The sequence below is a fragment of the Solanum tuberosum genome, unplaced genomic scaffold, assembly GCF_000226075.1.
Source record: "Solanum tuberosum cultivar DM 1-3 516 R44 unplaced genomic scaffold, SolTub_3.0 scf00633, whole genome shotgun sequence".
NCBI classification, from domain to species: domain Eukaryota; kingdom Viridiplantae; phylum Streptophyta; class Magnoliopsida; order Solanales; family Solanaceae; genus Solanum; species Solanum tuberosum.
The window spans coordinates 19,313-39,946 of record NW_006239553.1 but is presented as its reverse complement, the minus strand read 5'-3'; the positions used below and the strand labels follow the sequence as shown (position 1 = coordinate 39,946).

Below are 20,634 nucleotides of genomic sequence, written 5' to 3'. Positions count from 1 at the left end.
GGCCATTATACTATTGGAAATGTGGTATCAATCACATGGAGGGCAAGCTGGCCTGGCCATGAAAGGGTCAACACATAATGCAAGTCATAAAAGCTCACCTATTTTCCCAACACTTCCTAAGTTTAATTTTGGTTTTCTTCCCAATGCTTTTGCATTATCTCTGAGATCGACCATTTCCATCAACCAATTGAACGACCTGCCGTAATATCCCTACTAATTCTTCAAAGTTTTCATATGTATGAATTATTGGGATCGAAATAATCAAGTGTCATTCAGAAGCTAACAAAAGAAAACCTCAAATAATCACGAGAAAGAAGACAAAAAAAATAAAATACAAATAACGTGGTAATACATATGGTGGTAAAAGTATAATAAGCACTTATTCACATCGGATATTTAATTATATCGAACTAATCAATTTAAAAATTAAAATTTAAAACAAAAATACATAAATAGAACTACGGTTCAATGATAAAAATGTATGCAAGACACTTGTCTTACATTCATTAATTTAATTAAACTAGTGTGAATAAGTTTTTACTCTATAATATTCTGAAAACAACGTCAAAATTTTGATGTAATATATGCTTATATATGATAACATGACATTATTCGGATCTTCTTTCCTTTTAATTTTTTTTAAAGTGGATAGTGCTTACAATGCGAATTTTAACGATAACTGTGAGTTGATAATTTGAAAAAAGAATGTGTTGGGTTATGAAGGGTGATTAGAACGTCATGCGGAAGTTTACAATTGCAAATAATATGGTTGATAAATTAGACGACACATAAAACTATACTAAAAGACATAATATTATTATATGATAGGACCAATTGACCTACATAATTAAAACTAATAAAACATAAAAACTGTAGAGAGAAAATCTCCACATAAACAAAACTCTCTAAATGTCTACATTGTGGATATTATTGTGTTATGCTATGAAAATAAGGATCTTCAATTTATAGATCTCCAAATTTTTCCTCTAAGGAAAGAATAAACCAAATATGAAAGAATATTATATTTTCCTTTCCGGAAAAGTAAAAACATTTATGGTAATGTTTTGTCTTTTCTTTTAGGAAAATATAAACTTCAAATAAAATAAGGAAATCAGGGCAAAACCCTAACAGAATGTACATAATCTGCTATAATTGATAGTGTAATTTATTTATTTTTTATCTTTATATTAATATACATAACTCAAATATTAGATTTATTAGTAGTAAAAAAAAAAAAAAAAAAAGATTTATTAGTAGTCAAAGAGAAGAAGAGAAAACAAGACAAGCTTTAAAAAAATAATAGGGGGAAGGACAGGACAGAAGTGGCTCCACTCCAGCTGGGTGGAAACAAAGGCAGTAGTACCTTGCGAGCTTGCAAATCAATTGCATAATAGTACTTATCAACGTGACTAGTGATCAATAAAATAGATTGACGTTTTTGTTCCCTTAGGAGTTATTTTTTCAATTGAAATAAATAAAAATGAAGGTAGCTCTCCTTATCACTAACATGATTCATCAGTAGGTCCATAACACAACATTTTAAAAAAAGAAAAAGATCAATTCACAAATTAACACATAAACAAAGACAACGTGAAATTGTTGGTGGGCTTGAGGGAATGACAAGACATTGTATTATGCGCAAAAAAAGCTCCGTAACTCATTCAATGGACAAGGTTTGAATTTGTTTTAGTTCGGAAATGACAAAAAAAGATTTTATATAGATTTTCTAGATACATTACAAAATCATGATTCATTAATTTAAATAAAAAATATTATTGTAACGAACCTGAATTCTCAACACAAATACTCAAGTATTATAAAAGCATTGATAGCTAGAGGCGGAATCAGGATTAGGTGTTTGGGGGTTCTAAATTTTAGAACAGAGGAGAAAAATATTTTTCAAACCCAGAACACTAGTGTGGAAAACATTTACAATCACCCCTTCTTTACTATTGAGCCGTCAATCAATTTTATTAGGGGGTTGACAAATTAATATACATATATATTTATTTAATTTTCTATTACAAATACAGGATCTACGGAAAAGCTACAGGGTTCATCCAAACCCACGAACCCCCACTTAACTCCATCTCTACCGATAGCTAAATTACAATGGCAACACTTTAACTATTGAATTACAATAGAAAGTACAGAAATAACAAGTAACTAAAGCTAGAGTTAAGAATAGGGATAAGAAACTTGTCTAGAAAGAGATGAGAGGATCAAACAACTTCTTTCACAATATATGGATCCCAAGCAAATCTATTGTTGGGCTGTCTTATTCTTGGGCCACTTCCTGGTTTTCAGCCTTGGGCCCAACAACTTGTCTAGCCTCTGGGCTATTTGTGTTCACAAATATTATTGTCATTTTAAACCTTTTTAAAACTTAATCTTTCTCTCAAACTTTAAACAAAAAATCAGTTTTCCTCAGGCCGTACCTAATGTACCAGCAACAATTGCACACAATAACTTTGTTCATTTGTTTAAATGGTAATTTACACAAATCTCATTAGTTTAGGAGATAATTACTTAGATTCGCACTTGTTTGCAATATATGAATAAATCTGGTGCGTCCAAATACATGTATCTCGAGATACATGGTTCAAAATTAGGTGTAATTTGTTCTAGCAAGTGAATTGGCATGTATATGAGATACATAGACAAATCTCACTCGCGTTCGCCACTCTCATATCTCGTATCTCAAATACATGTGAATCACACCAGATACATACATGTATATAGTTGAAATACTTAAAATTCCCATTGCAGGGCTCCAAAAATACTTTTACAATCACATTGCAAATGTAGGAAATTTGAAGTTCTGTTATAGTTTTTACTTCAATATAACAGTGGCATGATCCACAATTTTTTCCAGCATTATTTCATTCATAAAGAACGGGAGCCAAGCGAGGAGCAAGGAGAACCTCAAGCGGAGAAGCTTTGAGCACTGTCAATCCAAAGATCTCACTCATATCAATTGGTTCATCTGAAGGTCTCTTGATGTTAAACCCCTGCAGCAACACTGCTATTACAAAGGGCACCACTTGAAGGGTCAAAGAAATTCCAGGGCACATTCTTCTTCCACTACCAAATGGTATCAACTCAAAGTGATTGCCCTTTACATCCACATCCTTATGGGTCGTCAAGAACCTCTCTGGTTTAAACTCGTGAGGATTTGGCCATATATTAGGATCGTGATGAATCTTCCATATGTTCACTAATAAGCGAGTACCTTTTGGTATATCATAGCCACTGATGGTACAATCCTCCATCGACTCGTGTGGTACTGCGAGCGGTGCAGCCGGATATAAACGTAATGCTTCTTTGACAATAGCTTGAAGATAAACCAAGTTCTTGATGTCCGATTCTTGGACCCATCTATTCTTGCCAACGTGAGCATCTAGCTCATCTTGGGCCTTTTTTAGTGATTCATAGTTGTTTAGGAGCAAAGATAAAGTCCATGTTGAAGTTACGATCGTGGTGTCTGTACCTGCCGCTAGTACACCCTTATAAAAAATTCAACACATTCACCAATCAGCTTCACACAATCAATAGATTATTAGTGACACTACAAGAAATCAGAGCTTTTATGATGTCTTTTCATAGCGACTTATCTTATCGCCACAAAATTAGATGAATTAGCGGCGACAAATAAGTGTTGCCACAAAATGTATAAGTTTAGCGGCGATCTTCACCACGAAAGATTAGATATTAGTAGCGAGTTAATCACCGTCGCCACAAATAATCCTACTAAAATATAGCTGAAAAATTTAATTAGTTGCGACATAGAAATTGTCACTATTTTAATTAATTTAACCCCTTTCAAAATTGTAGTCATTGAAGAGTTTTAATAGTTGTAGAGTTATTTATGAAGTATTATGAGTAGTTTTATACATTTTGTTAATTATTTTAGTAATATATATATATATATATATATATTATATTCATCCTATTTTAGTTGTCACATTTTCATTTTAGACGGCCTTTAAAAATTATAAATGAGAAATTTACTCACTAATTTATCCTAAACTTTTTTTAATGTAATAAATATTTAATACTTTAAAATCAACTACTTTGACACATTTACTTCTCTTTTTCAAAAGCAATATATGTATACATTTGTCCATTAATTTTTTGGATACTTATACTAACCGTATATTATCAATTCTATTGAAATACTAATTGAGTATATATAAATTGATAATGTTCAATACTGAAATAAATAAGCAAGATAAGAAAACATAATTTAATTAATAATAATTAAAACTCTAATATACATCATGTAGACAAGTGAAATAACAATGAGCTATAACTTTATAAATATGTTTTAATCACGTAATACAAAAAATAATTAACAAAAATAATAGTGGACTTTATAATAAATTTTAAAAATTACCTATTTATAGGATAAGTAAACTTTAAATAATAATTAAATTATATTTTGTAAATGACAATTAAAACTCATTTATCTATATAGATAATATCAATTATGATAGATGTGAAATTTAAATATACACATACACGAACAAATAAACCCACCAAAATGAAAAAAATATAAAAATATTTTTCTTCATATCAAACACACGTGTACATCTTTGATTTAGTTAACTAACGTATAAGAAGAGAGATTGGTATCACAACAGATAGAACAAATACAATATGAAGTTTATATTGAGAAAAATTTATCGTGCAAACTCTTGTCCGTTATTGACAAACATCAAATCTAATCTACATTTAAATGAAATGTGGATGGTAAATTTCGTGCATTTGTGTGTATATATATATATATGATGATACAATATATTATTTCAAATAAAATACAGTAAATAAATAATATGAAATAAAATAAAGTTAAAAATATGAAAAAAGTGAATAAAGAAACGTACCATGCATGTGGCTTTGATAGCAGTGTCGGCATCAAATTCAGGCAGACCTCTGTTTTCACAAATGGAAAGCATGACATCCATGAAATCTTCTTCTGCTTCACCAGATTTTATAATTTCTCTCTTCGTTTTGTGCTCTGCTAACCATTCTTCAACAACAGAGTCCATTTCTCTAGAAACCTTCTTCATTGCTTTCTCATGGCCTCCTATATCCAGCCATCTTAAATAAGGTAAAAAATCAGCCACAACAAATGCTCCTAATAATTCGAAAAATCTTCGAATTGCTTTGTGAGCATTATTTATTCCTTCGTCCTCATTACTCCTTCGCCCTTTTCCGAATAACATTTTCCCCATAGTGTTCATAACTATATCCCCAAACCATTCCTTCATCTCCATCTTCACAACACCATTTAAATTATTCTTCGCCGCCCAATTATTATAAATCTCTTTAATACCTGATTTTACCTCAAATTCTCTGATGTGTTTGAGCATCTCGATTCGCCGATTGGAGAGAAGTTCAACAGTGGCAATCTTCCTTGTTTCTCGCCAGTAAGGACCATAAGAACAAAGTCCAAACATGGCGTGTTTGTAGCCCATGATTTCTGAACCCATTGATTTAGGCCGGCCGGCTAGGGCTAAATCGTTTGTTGTGAAGCACTCTTTGGCTAATTTGGGATCGCTCACAACTACAACCTGATGAACTCCAAGCTTCATTCCGAAAATCGATCCGTACTTATCTGCCATGCGGCTTAAGGTTCTGTGAGGCAATTGATCAGTTTTCGATCCACGGAGGAAGTGGAGATGGCCGATAATAGGCCATGCTCCGCCAGCTTCAGGTACTGTTCTAATTCTACGCTCTGATTTATCTGTGAAAAATTGTTTGCGAAGAAAGAAGAAAACAAGCAATGAGCAAGTTACTGTAACGGCAATCAAAAATAAATCCATGTCTGCTCTGTGAAAGGAGCTAGTTACTTTGGGGAAGATACTCGTTGATCTGATTGATGCTAATTTATATTCAGAACGTCAGATGAAAAAGAGATGAGTAATTTCCTAATTTGATTTTGGAAAAATTTCCTATTATGAAACAAGGGTAGTTTGTTAGTTGAATAGAATTATACATGTATTAATAATGCGGATATTAGTTATGCAAGTATTAATATGTAGGTATTAGTTATGCGAAGTTTAGTTATGCAAAAATTATTTCTTTGGATGTTTGTTTTTTATATTAAAAATTAGTAAAATTATATATTTTGTAAACTATAACATTTTTTTACAATTATATGGTAATATTGTCATTTTAACTTTTTATACATATACGTTGATTTAAAAAGTTTTTTTTTAAAATTATTACAGTAGTAAAAATGGAATAATATGACATGTCATTCATTAGGAGTGAGAAAGAAGTCTTTTTGTATAAGTATATTTTGAAGAAAATATGTTAAGTTAGATGATATTATAGTCCTAAAACAAATAAAAATAATATTATTAGATAATTTTCCAAACATAATGACTATCTAGGAAAATTACTCTAGACGATGAGAAAAGAAGACAAGCTCAATAAAAATAATTAGGGGAAGGACAAGTCAGAAGTGGCTCCTCCAGCTGGGTGGAAATAAAGGCAGTAGTACCTTAGGTTTGCAAATCAGTTGCATAATACTCCCTCCGTTTTACAAAGAATGACCTAGTTTGATTTGGCACGGAGTTTAAGAAAATAAAGAAGACTTTTGAATTTTGTGGCCCTAAATTAAAGTTATGTCAAATATATAAAATTGTCCTTTAATCTTGTAGTCTTAAACATGCCACCTGGAAAGTTGAAAGTAAAATGTTACCAAAAAAGGAAATGAGTCATTCTTTTTTAAACAGACTAAAAAAGAAAGGAAGCCATTCTTTTTGAAACGGGGGGAGTAGTACCTAACGATGTGACTAGTATTTAATGAAATTAGTTGATAATTTCGTTCAATTTGCAAAAAATTTAAATAAAAACAAAATTACTTGATATACATTAATTGACATGTCACTTCGAATTATTTTTTCGATCGAAACAAATAAAGATGAAGGTGGATCTCCTATTCACTACCATGAATTAGTAGGTTCAGAACACAAAAGTTTTTTTTTTATGTTACCTAGGAGCTCCCACCCCTTTTGCTTCCTTGGTGACTTAAACTCGCAACTTTTAGGTTGAAAGTGAGGGGTGCTTACCATCCGAACAACTCCCTCTCGTCACAAGTTAGTAGAAACAAAGACATCGTGCAATTGGTGGTGGGGTTGAGGGAATGACAAGATCTTGTATTAAGCCAAAAAAATGCATTAACTCTGTAACTCATTCAAATTAAGGACAAGGATTAAATTATGTTAGTTCAAATAACACACAAAAAAAATTGTATAGATTTTCAAGACAAACTACAAAATCATCTTATTTGCTTAAATAAAAAAATAATATTATTGTCATTTTAAAATTATTTTAAAAAATAATTTCACTCTCGAACTTTAAACAATAATCAGTTTTCCTCATGTCCTACCTATAATGTTCCAACAACAATTGCACCCAATAACTTGTTCATTTTTTTAAAGACAACGTACATAAATTCCACTAGTTTAAGAGTTAATTACTTAGATACATGATAGTTTGCAATATTATGAATTTTATCAGATTTTGGTGTGTCTAAATACATCAAGATACATGTATTTAGGGATAACAAACTCAAAATTAGGTGTAATTTTTCTATATACATTGTATCCTAGTGGATTCGCATATATCATGGATATATAGACAAATCTCGCTGGCCTCTCTCCCATCTCACTCTCCACTCTTATATATATCTCGCTCGCATATCTAGTATCCCAAATACATGTAATCACACCAGATATTTGTATATAGTGTGTATCTAGTGTGATTCACATGTATCTAGTATAATAGATAAATCTTGTCCGTCTCCCTCTTATCTTGCTCACCATGCTCATATCTCTTTCGCCTCCCTCCCATCTCGCGCACAACTCTCATATTCCGCTGACGTGTCTGGTGTCCCAGATTCGTTCGAATCACACCAGATACATGTATATAGTGTGTATCTAGTGTGATTCACATGTATCTGACTTAAAATCTGGTATGAAATTATTAAATAGTAAGATAAAATATATTTATTTCAAACTATAGAGAAAATTAGCAAATATGATAAAAGAATGTTTATGTAACAAAGTAGTTTCTCCTTTTATTAAATTGCTTTCCAAACCCTCATGACTTCTTTTGAGAAGGTAATATATAGGCCTAATGTCACAGTTACATTGTAAGGGCTCCAAAAATACTTTTACAATCACATTTCAAATGTAGGAATTTTGAAGTTCTGTTATTATTTGCACTACAATATTACAAACTAGTAGCATACAACAGTGGCATGAGGCACAAATTTTATGAGCATTATTTCATTCACAAACAAGGGAGACTAGACCTTACCTTACTAAATCCTAATGAAGTATTGTAATTCAAATTAAACTAAACACCATTTTTAAAGATAACCATGAGTTGATAATTTGAAGAAAAAAAAGAATGTACATGATCTCCTATAATTGATAGTTTTATATTTTTTAAATCTTAATATATATATATATATATATATATAAAAAAAAAAAAAACTCAAATATTAGATTTATTAGTAGTCAAAAGAGAGAGTAATTTCCCTAGATAGTCGTGTTTGAGAAATTACCGAGTAATATCACTTATGTTTGTTTTAGGACTACAATATCACCCAACTTTGCATATTTTCCTCAAATATACTTGACAAAGAAAAAACATTATTCTCTCTTCTATTGAGATGCCATGTCACATATGTTATATTCAGTAAAAAAAAATCTTGACTATTTATCATTTATCATTTATCATTTTTTTACTTTAGCATATTAAGATATAAGCATTTTTTATTCTATTATTACATTAAACATTAATTATTTTTCTAAAATCATTTCTCAATTCATTCATTCATTAATTTCTTAAAGAATATGCAAAGTGCACAGTTTTAATGGAATGTCATATCATATTATTCATTTTTTAAAATAATTTTTTTTTAACTGAGAAATTTAGTTTCTACACCTTCCATCCATCTTTACATCTGTACTTGTCCTGTATTAATTTGATATAATAATAAAGATAATTTTACTATATCAATCTTTGAAAATAATAAATTTATATTTAAAAAAAGCATTGACAAATGACTATAATTAATAATAACAGTGAATTAGGAATTAAGTAATAAATTATCATTTGATTTTCTAAAATAAACAAGTAACAAATGAATAGTTATTTATAGTGTAATGAATAAATAAAAATGGACATAGGGAATAGTTGCTAGAAAAAAATCCGTAAAAAGATAACGTTAATATAATGCTTTTGATTTTTTTTTGAGTACGTGAAAATTGTTCTTTAACATCACTTTTTTTTCTTTACTTTTACTTGCTTTTAATATTCACCTTGCGCATTCTATAACAACTTAAAGAATGAATGATTTGAAAAATGATTTAGAACAAATAATTAGTGTTAATCATAATAACAAAAAATAAATATGTGTTTGTTTAAAAATGTTCACTTTGCGTTATGTAATTGTTATTTTTACCGAGTATATCATATTAGGTTGATTTAAAAAGTTTTTTTTTAATTATTAGTAAAAATGGAATAATATGACATGCCATTCATTATGAGAGAGAAGGATGTCTTTTTGTGTCAAATATATTTTGAGAAAAATATTCAAAATTGAGTGATATTATAGTCCCAAAACAAACAAAAATAATATTATTAGGTAATTTTTTAGACATGAATAACTATCTAGGAAAATTACTCGGATGAGAAAACGAAGACAAGCTCAATAAAAACAATTAGGGAAGGACAAGTCAGAAATGGTTCCTCCAGCTGGGTGGAAATAAAGGCAGTAGTACCTTAAGTTTGCAAATCAATTGCATAATAGTACCTAACGATGTGACTAGTATTTAATGAAATAGGTTGATATTTTCGTTCAATTTGCAATTTTTTTTAAATAAAAACAAAATTACTTGATATACATTAACTGACATGTCACTTCGAGTTATTTTTTCGATCGAAACAAATAAAGATGAAGGTGGATCTCCTATTCACTACCATGAATTAGTAGGTTCAGAACACAAACGTTTTTTCTAAGGAAAACGATCAATTCACGAGTTAGTAGAAACAAAGACATCGTGCAACTGTTGGTGGGGTTGAGGGAATGACAAGACCTTGTATTAAGCCAAAAAAATGCATTAGCTCTGTAACTCATTCAAATTAAGGACAAGGATTAAATTATGTTAGTTCGAATAACACAAAAAAAATTGTATAGATTTTCAAGACAAATTACAAAATCATCTTATTTGCTTAAATAAAAAATAATATTATTGTCATTTTAAAATTATTTAAAAAATTAATTTCACTCTCGAACTTTAAACAATAATCATTTTTCCTCATGTCCTACCTATAATGTACCAACAACAATTGCACCCAATAGCTTGTTCATTTTTTTAAAGGCAACGTACATAAATTCCACTAGTTTAAGAGTTAATTACTTAGATATATGATAGTTTGCAATATTATGGATTTTATCAGATTTTGGTGTGTCCAAATACATCAAAATACATGTATTTAGGGTTAACGAACTCAAAATTAGGTGTAATTTTTCTATATACATTGTATCCAAATGGGTTCGCATGTATCATGAATGTATAGACAAATCTCGCTGGTCTCTCTCCCATCTCACTCTCCACTCTCATATATATCTCGCTCGCATATCTGGTATCCCAAATACATGTGAATCACACCGGATACTTGTATATAGTGTGTATCTAGTTTGATTCACATGTATCTAGTATAATAGATAAATCTCGTCCGCCTCTCTCTTATCTTGCTCACCATGCTCATATCTCTTTCGCCTCCCTCCCATCTCGCTCACCACTCTCATAGTGTTTATCTAGTATGATTCACATGTATCTGACTTAAAATCTGATATGAAATTATTAAATAGTAAGATAAAATATATTTATTTCAAATTATAGAGATAATTAGCAAATATGATAAAAGAATGTTTATGTAACAAAGTAGTTTCTCCTTTTATTAAATTGCTTTCTAAACCCTCATGACTTCTTTTGAGAAGGTAATATATAGGCCTAATGTCACAGTTACAAGTTGAAATTCCCATTGTAAGGGCTCCAAAGATACTTTTACAATCACATTTCAAATGTAGGAATTTTGAAGTTCTGTTATTATTTGCACTACAATATTACGAGCTAGTAGTGTACAACAGTGGGATGAGGCACAAATATTTTTATCATTTTATTCATAAAGAACGGGAGCTAAGCGCGGAGCAAGGAGAACTTCGAGTGGAGAAGCTTTGAGCACTGATAATCCAAAGCTCTCACTCATATCAATTGGTTCATCTGAAGGCCTCTTCATGTCAAACCCCTGCAGCAACATTGCTATTACAAAGGGCACCACTTGAAGGACCAAAGAAATTCCAGGGCACATTCTTCTTCCACTACCAAATGGTATCAACTCAAAGTGATTGCCCCTTACATCGACATCCTTGTGGGTCGTCAAGAACCTCTCTGGTTTAAACTCGTGAGGATTTTTCCATATATTAGGATCGTGATGAATCTTCCATAAGTTCACTAATAAGCGAGTGCCTTTTGGTATATCGTATCCCCCAATAACACAATCCTCCATTGACTCGTGTGGTACAGAGAGCGGTCCAGCTGGATATAAACGTAATGCTTCTTTGACAATAGCTTGAAGATAAACCAAGTTTTTAATATCCGATTCTTGGACCCATGTGTTCTTGCCAACATGAGCGTCTATCTCATCTTGAGCCTTTTGAAGTGCTTCGTAGTTATTTAAGAGTAAACATAAAATCCATGTTAAAGTTACGATTGTGGTGTCTGTACCTGCCGATAGTATACCCTGACAAATTCAACATGATATTCAGCAATCTTCTTTGAAATAGTAGGTAGGTTTTAGAAGATAATGAAGAAACGTACGTACCATGCATGTGGCTTTGATAGCAGTATCGGAATCAAATGCAGGCAGATGTTTGTTTTCACAAATGGAAAGCATGACATCCATGAAATCTTCTACTTCACCAGATTTAATCTTCTTCGTTTTGTGCTCTGCTAACCATTCTTCAACAACAGAGTCCATCTCTTTAGAAACCTCCTTCATTGCTTTCTCATAGCCTCCAATATCCAGCCATCTTAAATAAGGTAAATAATCAGCCACAACAAAAGCACCTGCCAATTCGAAATATCTCCTAATTGCTTTGTGAGCCTTATAATTTATTCCTTCTTCCTCGTTACTACTTCCGAATAACATTTTCTGGATAGTATTCATAACTATATCCCCAATCCATTCCTTCATTTCCATCTTCACAACACCATTTAAATTCATGTTCTTCGCCCAATTATTATGAATCTCTTTAATACCTGATTTTACCTCAAATTGTCTGATGTGTTTGAGCATCTCGATTCGGCGAGTAGAGAAAAGTTCAATTGTGGCAATCTTCTTTGTTTCTCTCCAGTAAGGACCGTAAGAACAAAGTCCAAAAAAGGCTTGTTTGTATCCCATGATCTCTGAAGACATTAATTTAGGCCGACCTGCTAGGGCTAAATCGTTAGTTGTGAAGCATTCTTTGGCTAATTTGTGATCGCTAACAACTACAACCTGATGAACTCCAAGCTTCATTCCGAAAATTGGCCCGTACTTATCTGCCATGCGCCCCATGATTTTGTGAGGTAATTGATCTGTGTCGGATCCACCCAGAAGGTGGAGATGGCCGATAATAGGCCATGCTCCGCCAGCTTCAGCTACTCTTCTACTTTTACTATGTGTTTTGCCAAGAAAGAAGAAAAGAATAAAGGAGCTAGCAGCTACTGTAACAACAATCAAAAGGATATCCATCGCTTCTCTGCTCTGCTCTGTTTGTGAAAGGAGCTAGGGAATCTTATATACAATACAAATTTTACAATATCACATGGTCTTCAAGATTATTTTAATTAGGTAATTAATCAGATTTGATTTATGTACGCACCCAATAAATTCACTTATACGCAATAGCTCTTAAAATTATACAAGGTGTGTACGTTAAGCTCGATTCATTTAATAGAGGAAAATCATATTCATATCTTCCCATGTGAGATCACATCTTGTCCAACTCACGAGTACAACTTGGCCTTTTTGAGAGGTAGGATGAATTAACAAATTTTAAGTGAATATATATATATACACATGCCAAACATGTATGTACAACTGTGGCCTCAAGTTCAACCACTAGGTACAGAATATATTAAAAAAATAAAACCATGTTCTATCTCTTTAATAGTATCTTAAATTATTAAATGCGTTGATCATATATTTTAACGTTAAATTGTAGATTCAAATTACTAGGTACAGTAATATTCATGATCAAGTTCTCGAACCAATTTCTCATTTATATTTTGAACAACATTTGATATCGAGTAAATCTACAATGACGAATGTCTTATTTGTGAGGAAGTACAGTATTTCTACACGAGAAAATCGACTAGGACTCTCTTTTTGATATCTTGCTAATAATGGGCCATAAGTGCCCAAACACAAAAGGGTGTAGTTGTTCATTAGGACTGCTAAAATACTTTTACAATCACATTTCAAATATAGGAATTTTGAAGTTTTGTTATTATTTGCATTACAATATTACAAACTAGTAGTAAACAACAGTGGCATGAGGCACACATTTTGTCTATCATTTCATTCATAAAGATCGGGAGCCAAGCGCGGAGCAAGGAGAACTTCAAGTGGAGAAGCTTTGAGCACTGTCAATCCAAAGCTCTCACTCATATCAATTGGTTCATCCGAAAGCCTCTTCATGTCAAACCCCTGCAGCAACATTGCTATTACAAAGGGCAAAACTTGAAGGGCTAACGAAATTCCAGGGCACATTCTTCTTCCACTACCAAATGGCATTAACTCAAAGTGATTGCCCTTTACATCAACATCCTTGTGGGTCGACAAGAACCTCTCTGGCTTAAACTCGTGAGGATTTGGCCATATATTAGGATCGTGATGAATCTTCCATAAGTTCACTAACAAGCGAGTGCCATTTGGTATATCATACCCACTGATAGTACAATCCTCCATCGACTCGTGTGGTACTGAGAGTGGTGCTGCCGGATATAAACGTAATCCTTCTTTAACAATAGCTTGAAGGTAAACTAAGTTTTTTATATCCGATTCTTGGACCCATCTGTTCTTGCCAACATGAGCGTCTAGCTCATCTTGAGCCTTTTGAAGTGCTTGATAGTTGTTGAGTAGTAGAGATAAAGTCCATGTTAGAGTTACGATCGTCGTGTCTGTACCTGCCGATAGCAGAGCCTAAACAAGACAAATTCAGCAATCAGAACCATATACGAGATCAAATATAGAAACAATTTCGGAGTAATTTGATCAGAAGAAACGTACCATACAAGTAGCTTTGATAGCGGTATCGGCATCAAATCCAGGCAGATCTCTATCTTCACAAATGGAAAGCATGACATCCATGAAATCTTCTTCTGCTTCACCAGATTTAATAATTCCTCTCTTCGTTTTGTGTTCTGTTAACCATTCTTCAACGACAGAGTCCATTTCTTTAGAAACCTCCTTCATTGCTTTCTCATGGCCTCCAATGTCCAGCCATCTTAAATAAGGTAAAAAATCAGCCACAACAAAAGCTCCTAACAATTCGAAAAATCTTCGAATTGCTTTGTGAGCCTTATTTATTCCTTCGTCCTCATTACTCCTTCGCCCTTTTCCGAATAACATTTTCCCCATAGTATTCATAACTAAATCCCCAATCCATTCCTTCATCTCCATCTTCACAACAGCATTTAAATTATTCTTCGCCCAATTATTATAAATCTCTTTAACAGATGAATTTACCTCAAATTGTCTGATGTGTTTGAGCATCTCGATTCGCCGAGCGGAGAAAAGTTCAATTGTGGCAATCTTCCTTGTTTCTCTCCAGTAAGGACCGTAAGAACAAAGTCCAAACATAGCGTGTTTGTAGCCTATAATCTCTGAAGCCATGGATTTAGGCCGGTTCGCTAGGGCTAAATCGTTTGTTGTGAAGCACTCTTTGGCTAATTTGTGATCACTCACAACTACAACCTGATGAACTCCAAGCTTCATTCCGAAAATAGACCCGTACTTATCTGCCAAGCGACCCAACACTTTGTGAGGCAGCTGATCAGATTCAGATCCACCGAGAAGGTGGAGATGGCCGATAACAGGCCATGCTCCGGCAGCGTCAGGTACCTTTCTACTACAACTCTGCTTTTTAGCTGAGAAAAATTGTTTGTGAAGAAAGAAAAGTACAATAAAGGAGCTAGCTAATGTAACAGCAATTAGAAAGAAATCCATGGCTAATAAACTTTATCAGTCGTCTTCTCTAATGTGGGGAAATGAAAACACTCGTAGCTTATATAGAGAGCTGTTCTCATCCCTATAAAATACTCCTATTTTATTTATTTGTTTTCATTAAATCTGAACGTAAATATGAACTTGTATTAAATCTATATGAAAGCGTTAACATTTTGACATAACTTTACGTGGAAAAGATATATGGATCCTCTCCTATTTTTGGGAGAGTTGTGCACAACTCTTATTAAGGAAATAATAATACTCCCTCCGTCCACAATTATTTGGCAGGTATACTAAAAATAGATGTCCAAAATTAATTATCAATTTAAACAATTAATCACATTTATCCAATTCTGCCCTTAATGATAGTGTAGTTCAATTGAAAAGTTATGTAGACTTTTGGTATTCTTGGTATAATAGGGTTATATTAGTCAAATTACACCTTCTATTAAATTTTCCTTGAGGGGTGTGCATGACCTTACCCTGACAAACAATTGTGGACGGAGGGAGTAATATCCATTAGACAAAGGGACAAATTTGCATTGGGAATGGTGATAGTGATGGCGTGTGGACGTAGAGAGGGTAACAAAATCATACACATGCCAAATGGTACACTTTTGTACGCGTTACGACATGAAGTTGGTGAGCTAGTGAGCTAGTACTGTATTTTATTTGAAAATAATTATTGACATTTCTTGAGGAGAACTTTTTTTTAAAAATAAAAAACTAAATTTTCAAACTTCAAATTGAAATGAAACACTGAATACAAACAAAATCGAACAGAATGCTTTTTGGTTTCTCGGGAATTCGCATGACTAAATTCGGATTGCGCTCTGCATGGTCGTTCAGAGGTGATGCTCCCAACATAATTTTTTTCATACTTATAACTAATTCTTATATTACTAATACCTAACTGACTTTAACTAGCAACCAAACGACTAGGGACGGCTCAAGCATATTAATGGCCTAAAGCAAAAATCAAACGGGGCCTTAAACTTAAATTGTTAATAACTTTTATATAATTGATTTCTTCTAGTTTTCAATTGATAATATAACCATTCTTGTTTTAAATTATTTTTTCATGAGATATAGTACTCCAAATATGTCAAATTTCTTCTAATATTCCTTCATTTTTCATGAAAAATTTACTTTTTCTACAAATAATATTTAATATTTGTTAAAAAAAGGCGAAATGACCTGGGAGACCCTTGTACTTGACTCCGTTTGTCACCTGAATCCTTCTACTCACATTTTGCCAATTGAACACTTAAAGTTATTAAAATATAGTATTTTAAACCTATCTGATCATGTGTGTCTCCCAATCGCACTGATGCAGATAACACCTCACTATCCACATTAGAAATATATTGCCACATCATTTTTTTTATTACAAATAATATTTTTTTAAAAGAAATTTCAAACTAATTTCCAAAATCCTATCTTTCTTGATTTCTTTCCATTTTTTCTTCTCTTCCCATATTTTCCATCTATTTTGCTACTAATCATTCATTTTTTTTCTTTTCTAGAGAATTTTTTAAGTTGAAGAAGAATTAGAGATAAGCAAAGCTTTGTTATGTTTTTTATTATAAATTTTGCTATTTTAATGGTGATGAGAAATAAAGTGACTCAAATGGAGGATGAGAGAAAGAAGAGAAGGAGACAAAAAATGGGTCATTATAGAAAACTCTTCAAAAATGCTCTTAATAAAATTGTCTTACATTTAGAAAGAATCTCAAATATGTCTTTCAAAAACCCATCTAAAATCCGCATCTATTTCACAATTTAGAACCTCTTTTCCTCCCCTCTCTTTTATCCAAATCTTAATAAATATTTTTTTCTCAATCATTATAGAACTCTCAAATGATAGGTAGCATATGAGAAGAGGAAGAATTGTGGGTAAGAGTATTGGAAGAGATTGAAGAAGATGTGTGTGTGGTGATGGTGGGGGTTGAGTGGGATTATGAGGAGGAAGAAGAAGAAACGTATAGCATATTGGGAAAGGGTTTTTTTTTTAATTGTTATATTTTTCTTTTAATTATTTTTAAATTTTTTTTAAAATAGTTGTCTTCACTTGCTTTTAAACGCGTGTAACCACTCTCTTGATCTAATTCAGCAAAAAACACCACATAAGCTTAGTCAACGGTCAAAGGGGTTTAAAATAATGTTTTTTAATAACTTTAAGTGTTCAGTTGGCAAAGTCGTGAGTAGAAGGGTCTAGGTGACAAACGGAGTCAAGTATAAGGGTCTTTCAGGTCTTTCAGGTCATTCCGCCTTTAAAAAATAATAACTTATAACCTATTATTATTAAAAATGAGGCCCCTTAAATTTGGGGGCCTAAGGCACATGTCTTTTTTTTAACACTGTCGAGCTGCCCCTGCAAACGACCCCTAAGTTATTTTCCACGCCTTTGCTGTCATTTTCTCTAGCGTACCAACAATGCTTTAAATTTTTCTTAAGTACTGAAACATTTGATTAGTTGATATATCAAATTCAATGTAATTTCACGTGGAGAGATTAAGGACTCTAGTTATATTTTCCATCATACATAACACATAATCTTGATCATAATTAATCAGTCATCTAATTAAGCATTCTCCCTCTAATTTCCTTAAGCCATGGATTTCTCTCTTGCCATTACTTATGTTACTACATTTATTATTTTTCTCTATTTCATTTACATGCCTTTTGGGATTTTTAGTAACAAAAAAGGCAACATTAACAGCAGAACACCCCCTAAAGTTGCTGGATCCGGGCCTGTAATTGGCCATCTTCATCTTTTCAGTGGATCTAATCTGCCTCACAATACATTTGGGCTCATGGCAGACAAATATGGCCCAATTTTCACAGTAAAATTTGGAGCCCATCAAGTTTTGGTGGTGAACGATAGGACGATAGCCCAAGATTGCTTTACTACCATCAAGATTTTATGGATATAATGTTGTCCCTTTTTGAAGATGCTATAGATGAAGATCTTGATGGTTTTGATGTTGGTACTATTATAAAATCTACATGCTTGGTAAGGCTATTTTAATTAAAGTACTTTCAATATTATTATTTTTTTCTCCGTGTCCAGTACCCACATTGCAGCCCTGCAATCCGATTAAATTGGGATCAGGAGGTCCCACATTATTGAGGGATAAAGCGCTCCCTAACAAACGCAACTCTATATTCAGGGGGATTCGAACCAAAAACATCTGGCTAAAGATGAAGAAGTACTTGCCATTCCTCGTGGCTTACTTTCAATATTTCATTTTAAAATGACATTATAATGTTTACCAGTTTTTTATTTTTTTTTGGTCTAATTCCTTTTTCTTCTTCTCAAGTTTTTACTCTTAATATTTTGGAAGGCTATGCTAGCAGGAGGATCTGACACCACAGTTGTAGCACTAAAATGAACTCTCTCTTTGTTAACAACCCTCATGTAATGCAAAAGGCCAAAGAAGAACTAGACATTCAAGTTGGAAAAAATACACTAGTTAACGAGTCACATATAAAAAAATTGTTCTATCTCTTCAAGCTATTACTAAAGAATCGTTACGTTTATATCCACCTGCACCACTCTCAACACCTCATGAATCCATGGAAGATTGCACTATTGGTGGCTACAATATTCCAAAAGGTACTCGAGTATTGTTCAACTTTTGGAAGATTTAGCAGAATCCAACTGTTTGGCTAGAACCTGATTTATTCAAGCCAGAGAGATTTTTAACGACTCATAAAGGAGTAGATATAAAGGGAAATAATTTTCGAATTGATTTCATTTAGCGTTGGAAGAAGAATTTGTCCGGGGATTTCTTCAGCACTTGTGTTGTTGCACTTGACTTTGGCTAACGTGTTACATGCGTTTGAAATTAAAAGGCCATCTGATGAACCAATTGCCGTGACTGAGAGCTTTGGTATGACTAACCTTAAAGCTACACCACTTGATATTTTCGTTGCTCCAAGACTCTCTCCAAATTTATATCAAATATGAAGCAATACTATATTTGAAATTTTAGTATAAGCTTTTAAATCTATAAATGTCAAGCTTCAATGTGCATTATTTAAGTGCACGCTTTCAATTTCATTAAAGGTTCTCTTATCTTGTATATCATGCGCTAGAAAAAGACATTTAATTGTATTATTTATTTATTTTTTAAAAAGTTTTGTGATTTTGAAGTTTGTCTAAAAATTTACACGAAATCTGTTCTTTATAAATCAAATTTCTTCGATAAGTAAATAGACGTTTGAACATAATAATTGTACAATATATTTTGTGAATCAAACCAAGTTGCGTAAACATTATTATTGATCCGTCAATCTTTTCATGCGTGTCAAGAAAAAAAGGAAAAAGAAAGATGTTGATCTTTTTGTAAACATTGAATGATTCAATTTAGTTAATTGGACACTAGCTAAAAGATGGGAAGAATAACTAGTCATGGCCATTAAAAGAAAGGAAAAAATTCCACCAATTCCTTGCTTTTGGCTAAAGTCTATCATCTCCAAGCGACACGATAATAATATCATATATGCTTATTGATAAAAGATAGTGAGATTGATTTATCTAAGAGAAAGAACACAATATAACAATTGGTGAAGTCTTGTAAAAGTGTACAAAACACGTTTTTATTGATGTATAAAGTTATTTATCCTATTAGATTTGTCTTTGTGGAGGAATAAATAATCCAACATATTTTTAAATATAAGTACTAATCCTGTAAATTCTTATATCATTTATTTTCAATTACTTATCAATAAAATAAATATTCTTGATGTTTTTTATTTTTCTTGTCTTGGCCTAGTCATTGTTAATTACTAGTAATTTCATCTAGGGACTCTTTTTAAAAAGCAGAAATACAAAAGAAAATTAAAAAAGAGAAGAGCCAGCGAATGTTTGCCACGTGACAGTTAATTTCATCACACGCTAAAACTTTATCTTAAAAAAACATAATTCATTATATATAGATAGAGACATAATTTCATCAATATATTACTATATATTAGAAGAGTCTAGGATTTACTACCATTGTTTCAATTAAATCATTACAAATGTCCAATACTTACTATATAAAATATACAAGTGGGCCCCACCTCCTTCCCCTTAAATAATATTTTTCAACCTTATCATGGTAAAAGTTGAATTTATTATCCTTTTCATTTAATTTTATATGATATTATTTTTTCTATAAAATCATTATATATGTTTTAATAATTTAAATTTCAAAAACATTATAATTTAACTTTAAAGATTTTATTTTATCAAAATCTTGTACATTGAAATATATAGTTATGAATTTAAAATATTTTTAAAATCATATAAAAATTTCAATAACTTCTCAAATTCCATAATAT

General features: G+C 32.0%; 3 protein-coding genes across 3 annotated transcripts; all 3 read right to left on the bottom strand.

Annotated features, from left to right (window-relative positions):
• Window positions 1-2,847: 2,847 nt before the first annotated feature.
• LOC102597842 (cytochrome P450 CYP82D47-like) lies at window positions 2,848-5,919 on the bottom strand. The gene is made up of 2 exons (XM_006366409.2): window positions 4,887-5,919; window positions 2,848-3,506 (listed from the first exon to the last, which is right to left on the bottom strand). Exons 1-2 carry the CDS (start codon window positions 5,826-5,828, stop codon window positions 2,883-2,885), a joined length of 1,566 nt encoding a protein of 521 aa, XP_006366471.1. The 5' UTR covers window positions 5,829-5,919; the 3' UTR covers window positions 2,848-2,882.
• Window positions 5,920-11,208: 5,289 nt separating this feature from the next.
• On the bottom strand, window positions 11,209-12,826 carry LOC102597531 (cytochrome P450 82A3-like). Its single transcript, XM_006366408.2, has 2 exons — window positions 11,914-12,826; window positions 11,209-11,832 (listed from the first exon to the last, which is right to left on the bottom strand). Exons 1-2 carry the CDS (start codon window positions 12,823-12,825, stop codon window positions 11,209-11,211), a joined length of 1,536 nt encoding a protein of 511 aa, XP_006366470.1. The 5' UTR covers window position 12,826.
• A 695-nt stretch (window positions 12,827-13,521) lies between these two features.
• Window positions 13,522-15,523, bottom strand: LOC102587697 (cytochrome P450 CYP82D47-like). Its single transcript, XM_006366375.2, has 2 exons — window positions 14,365-15,523; window positions 13,522-14,277 (listed from the first exon to the last, which is right to left on the bottom strand). Exons 1-2 carry the CDS (start codon window positions 15,301-15,303, stop codon window positions 13,654-13,656), a joined length of 1,563 nt encoding a protein of 520 aa, XP_006366437.1. The 5' UTR covers window positions 15,304-15,523; the 3' UTR covers window positions 13,522-13,653.
• Window positions 15,524-20,634: the final 5,111 nt, after the last annotated feature.

Coding starts and splice junctions, on each gene's coding strand:
- LOC102597842 (XM_006366409.2), bottom strand. CDS start 5,828: ATGGATTTATTTTTGATTGCCGTTACAGTAACTTGCTCATTGCTTGTT. Junction 3,507..4,886: donor CTATCAAAGCCACATGCATG/GTACGTTTCTTT, acceptor ATTTTTTATAAG/GGTGTACTAGCGGCAGGTAC.
- LOC102587697 (XM_006366375.2), bottom strand. CDS start 15,303: ATGGATTTCTTTCTAATTGCTGTTACATTAGCTAGCTCCTTTATTGTA. Junction 14,278..14,364: donor CTATCAAAGCTACTTGTATG/GTACGTTTCTTC, acceptor TGTCTTGTTTAG/GCTCTGCTATCGGCAGGTAC.
- LOC102597531 (XM_006366408.2), bottom strand. CDS start 12,825: ATGGATATCCTTTTGATTGTTGTTACAGTAGCTGCTAGCTCCTTTATT. Junction 11,833..11,913: donor CTATCAAAGCCACATGCATG/GTACGTACGTTT, acceptor TGAATTTGTCAG/GGTATACTATCGGCAGGTAC.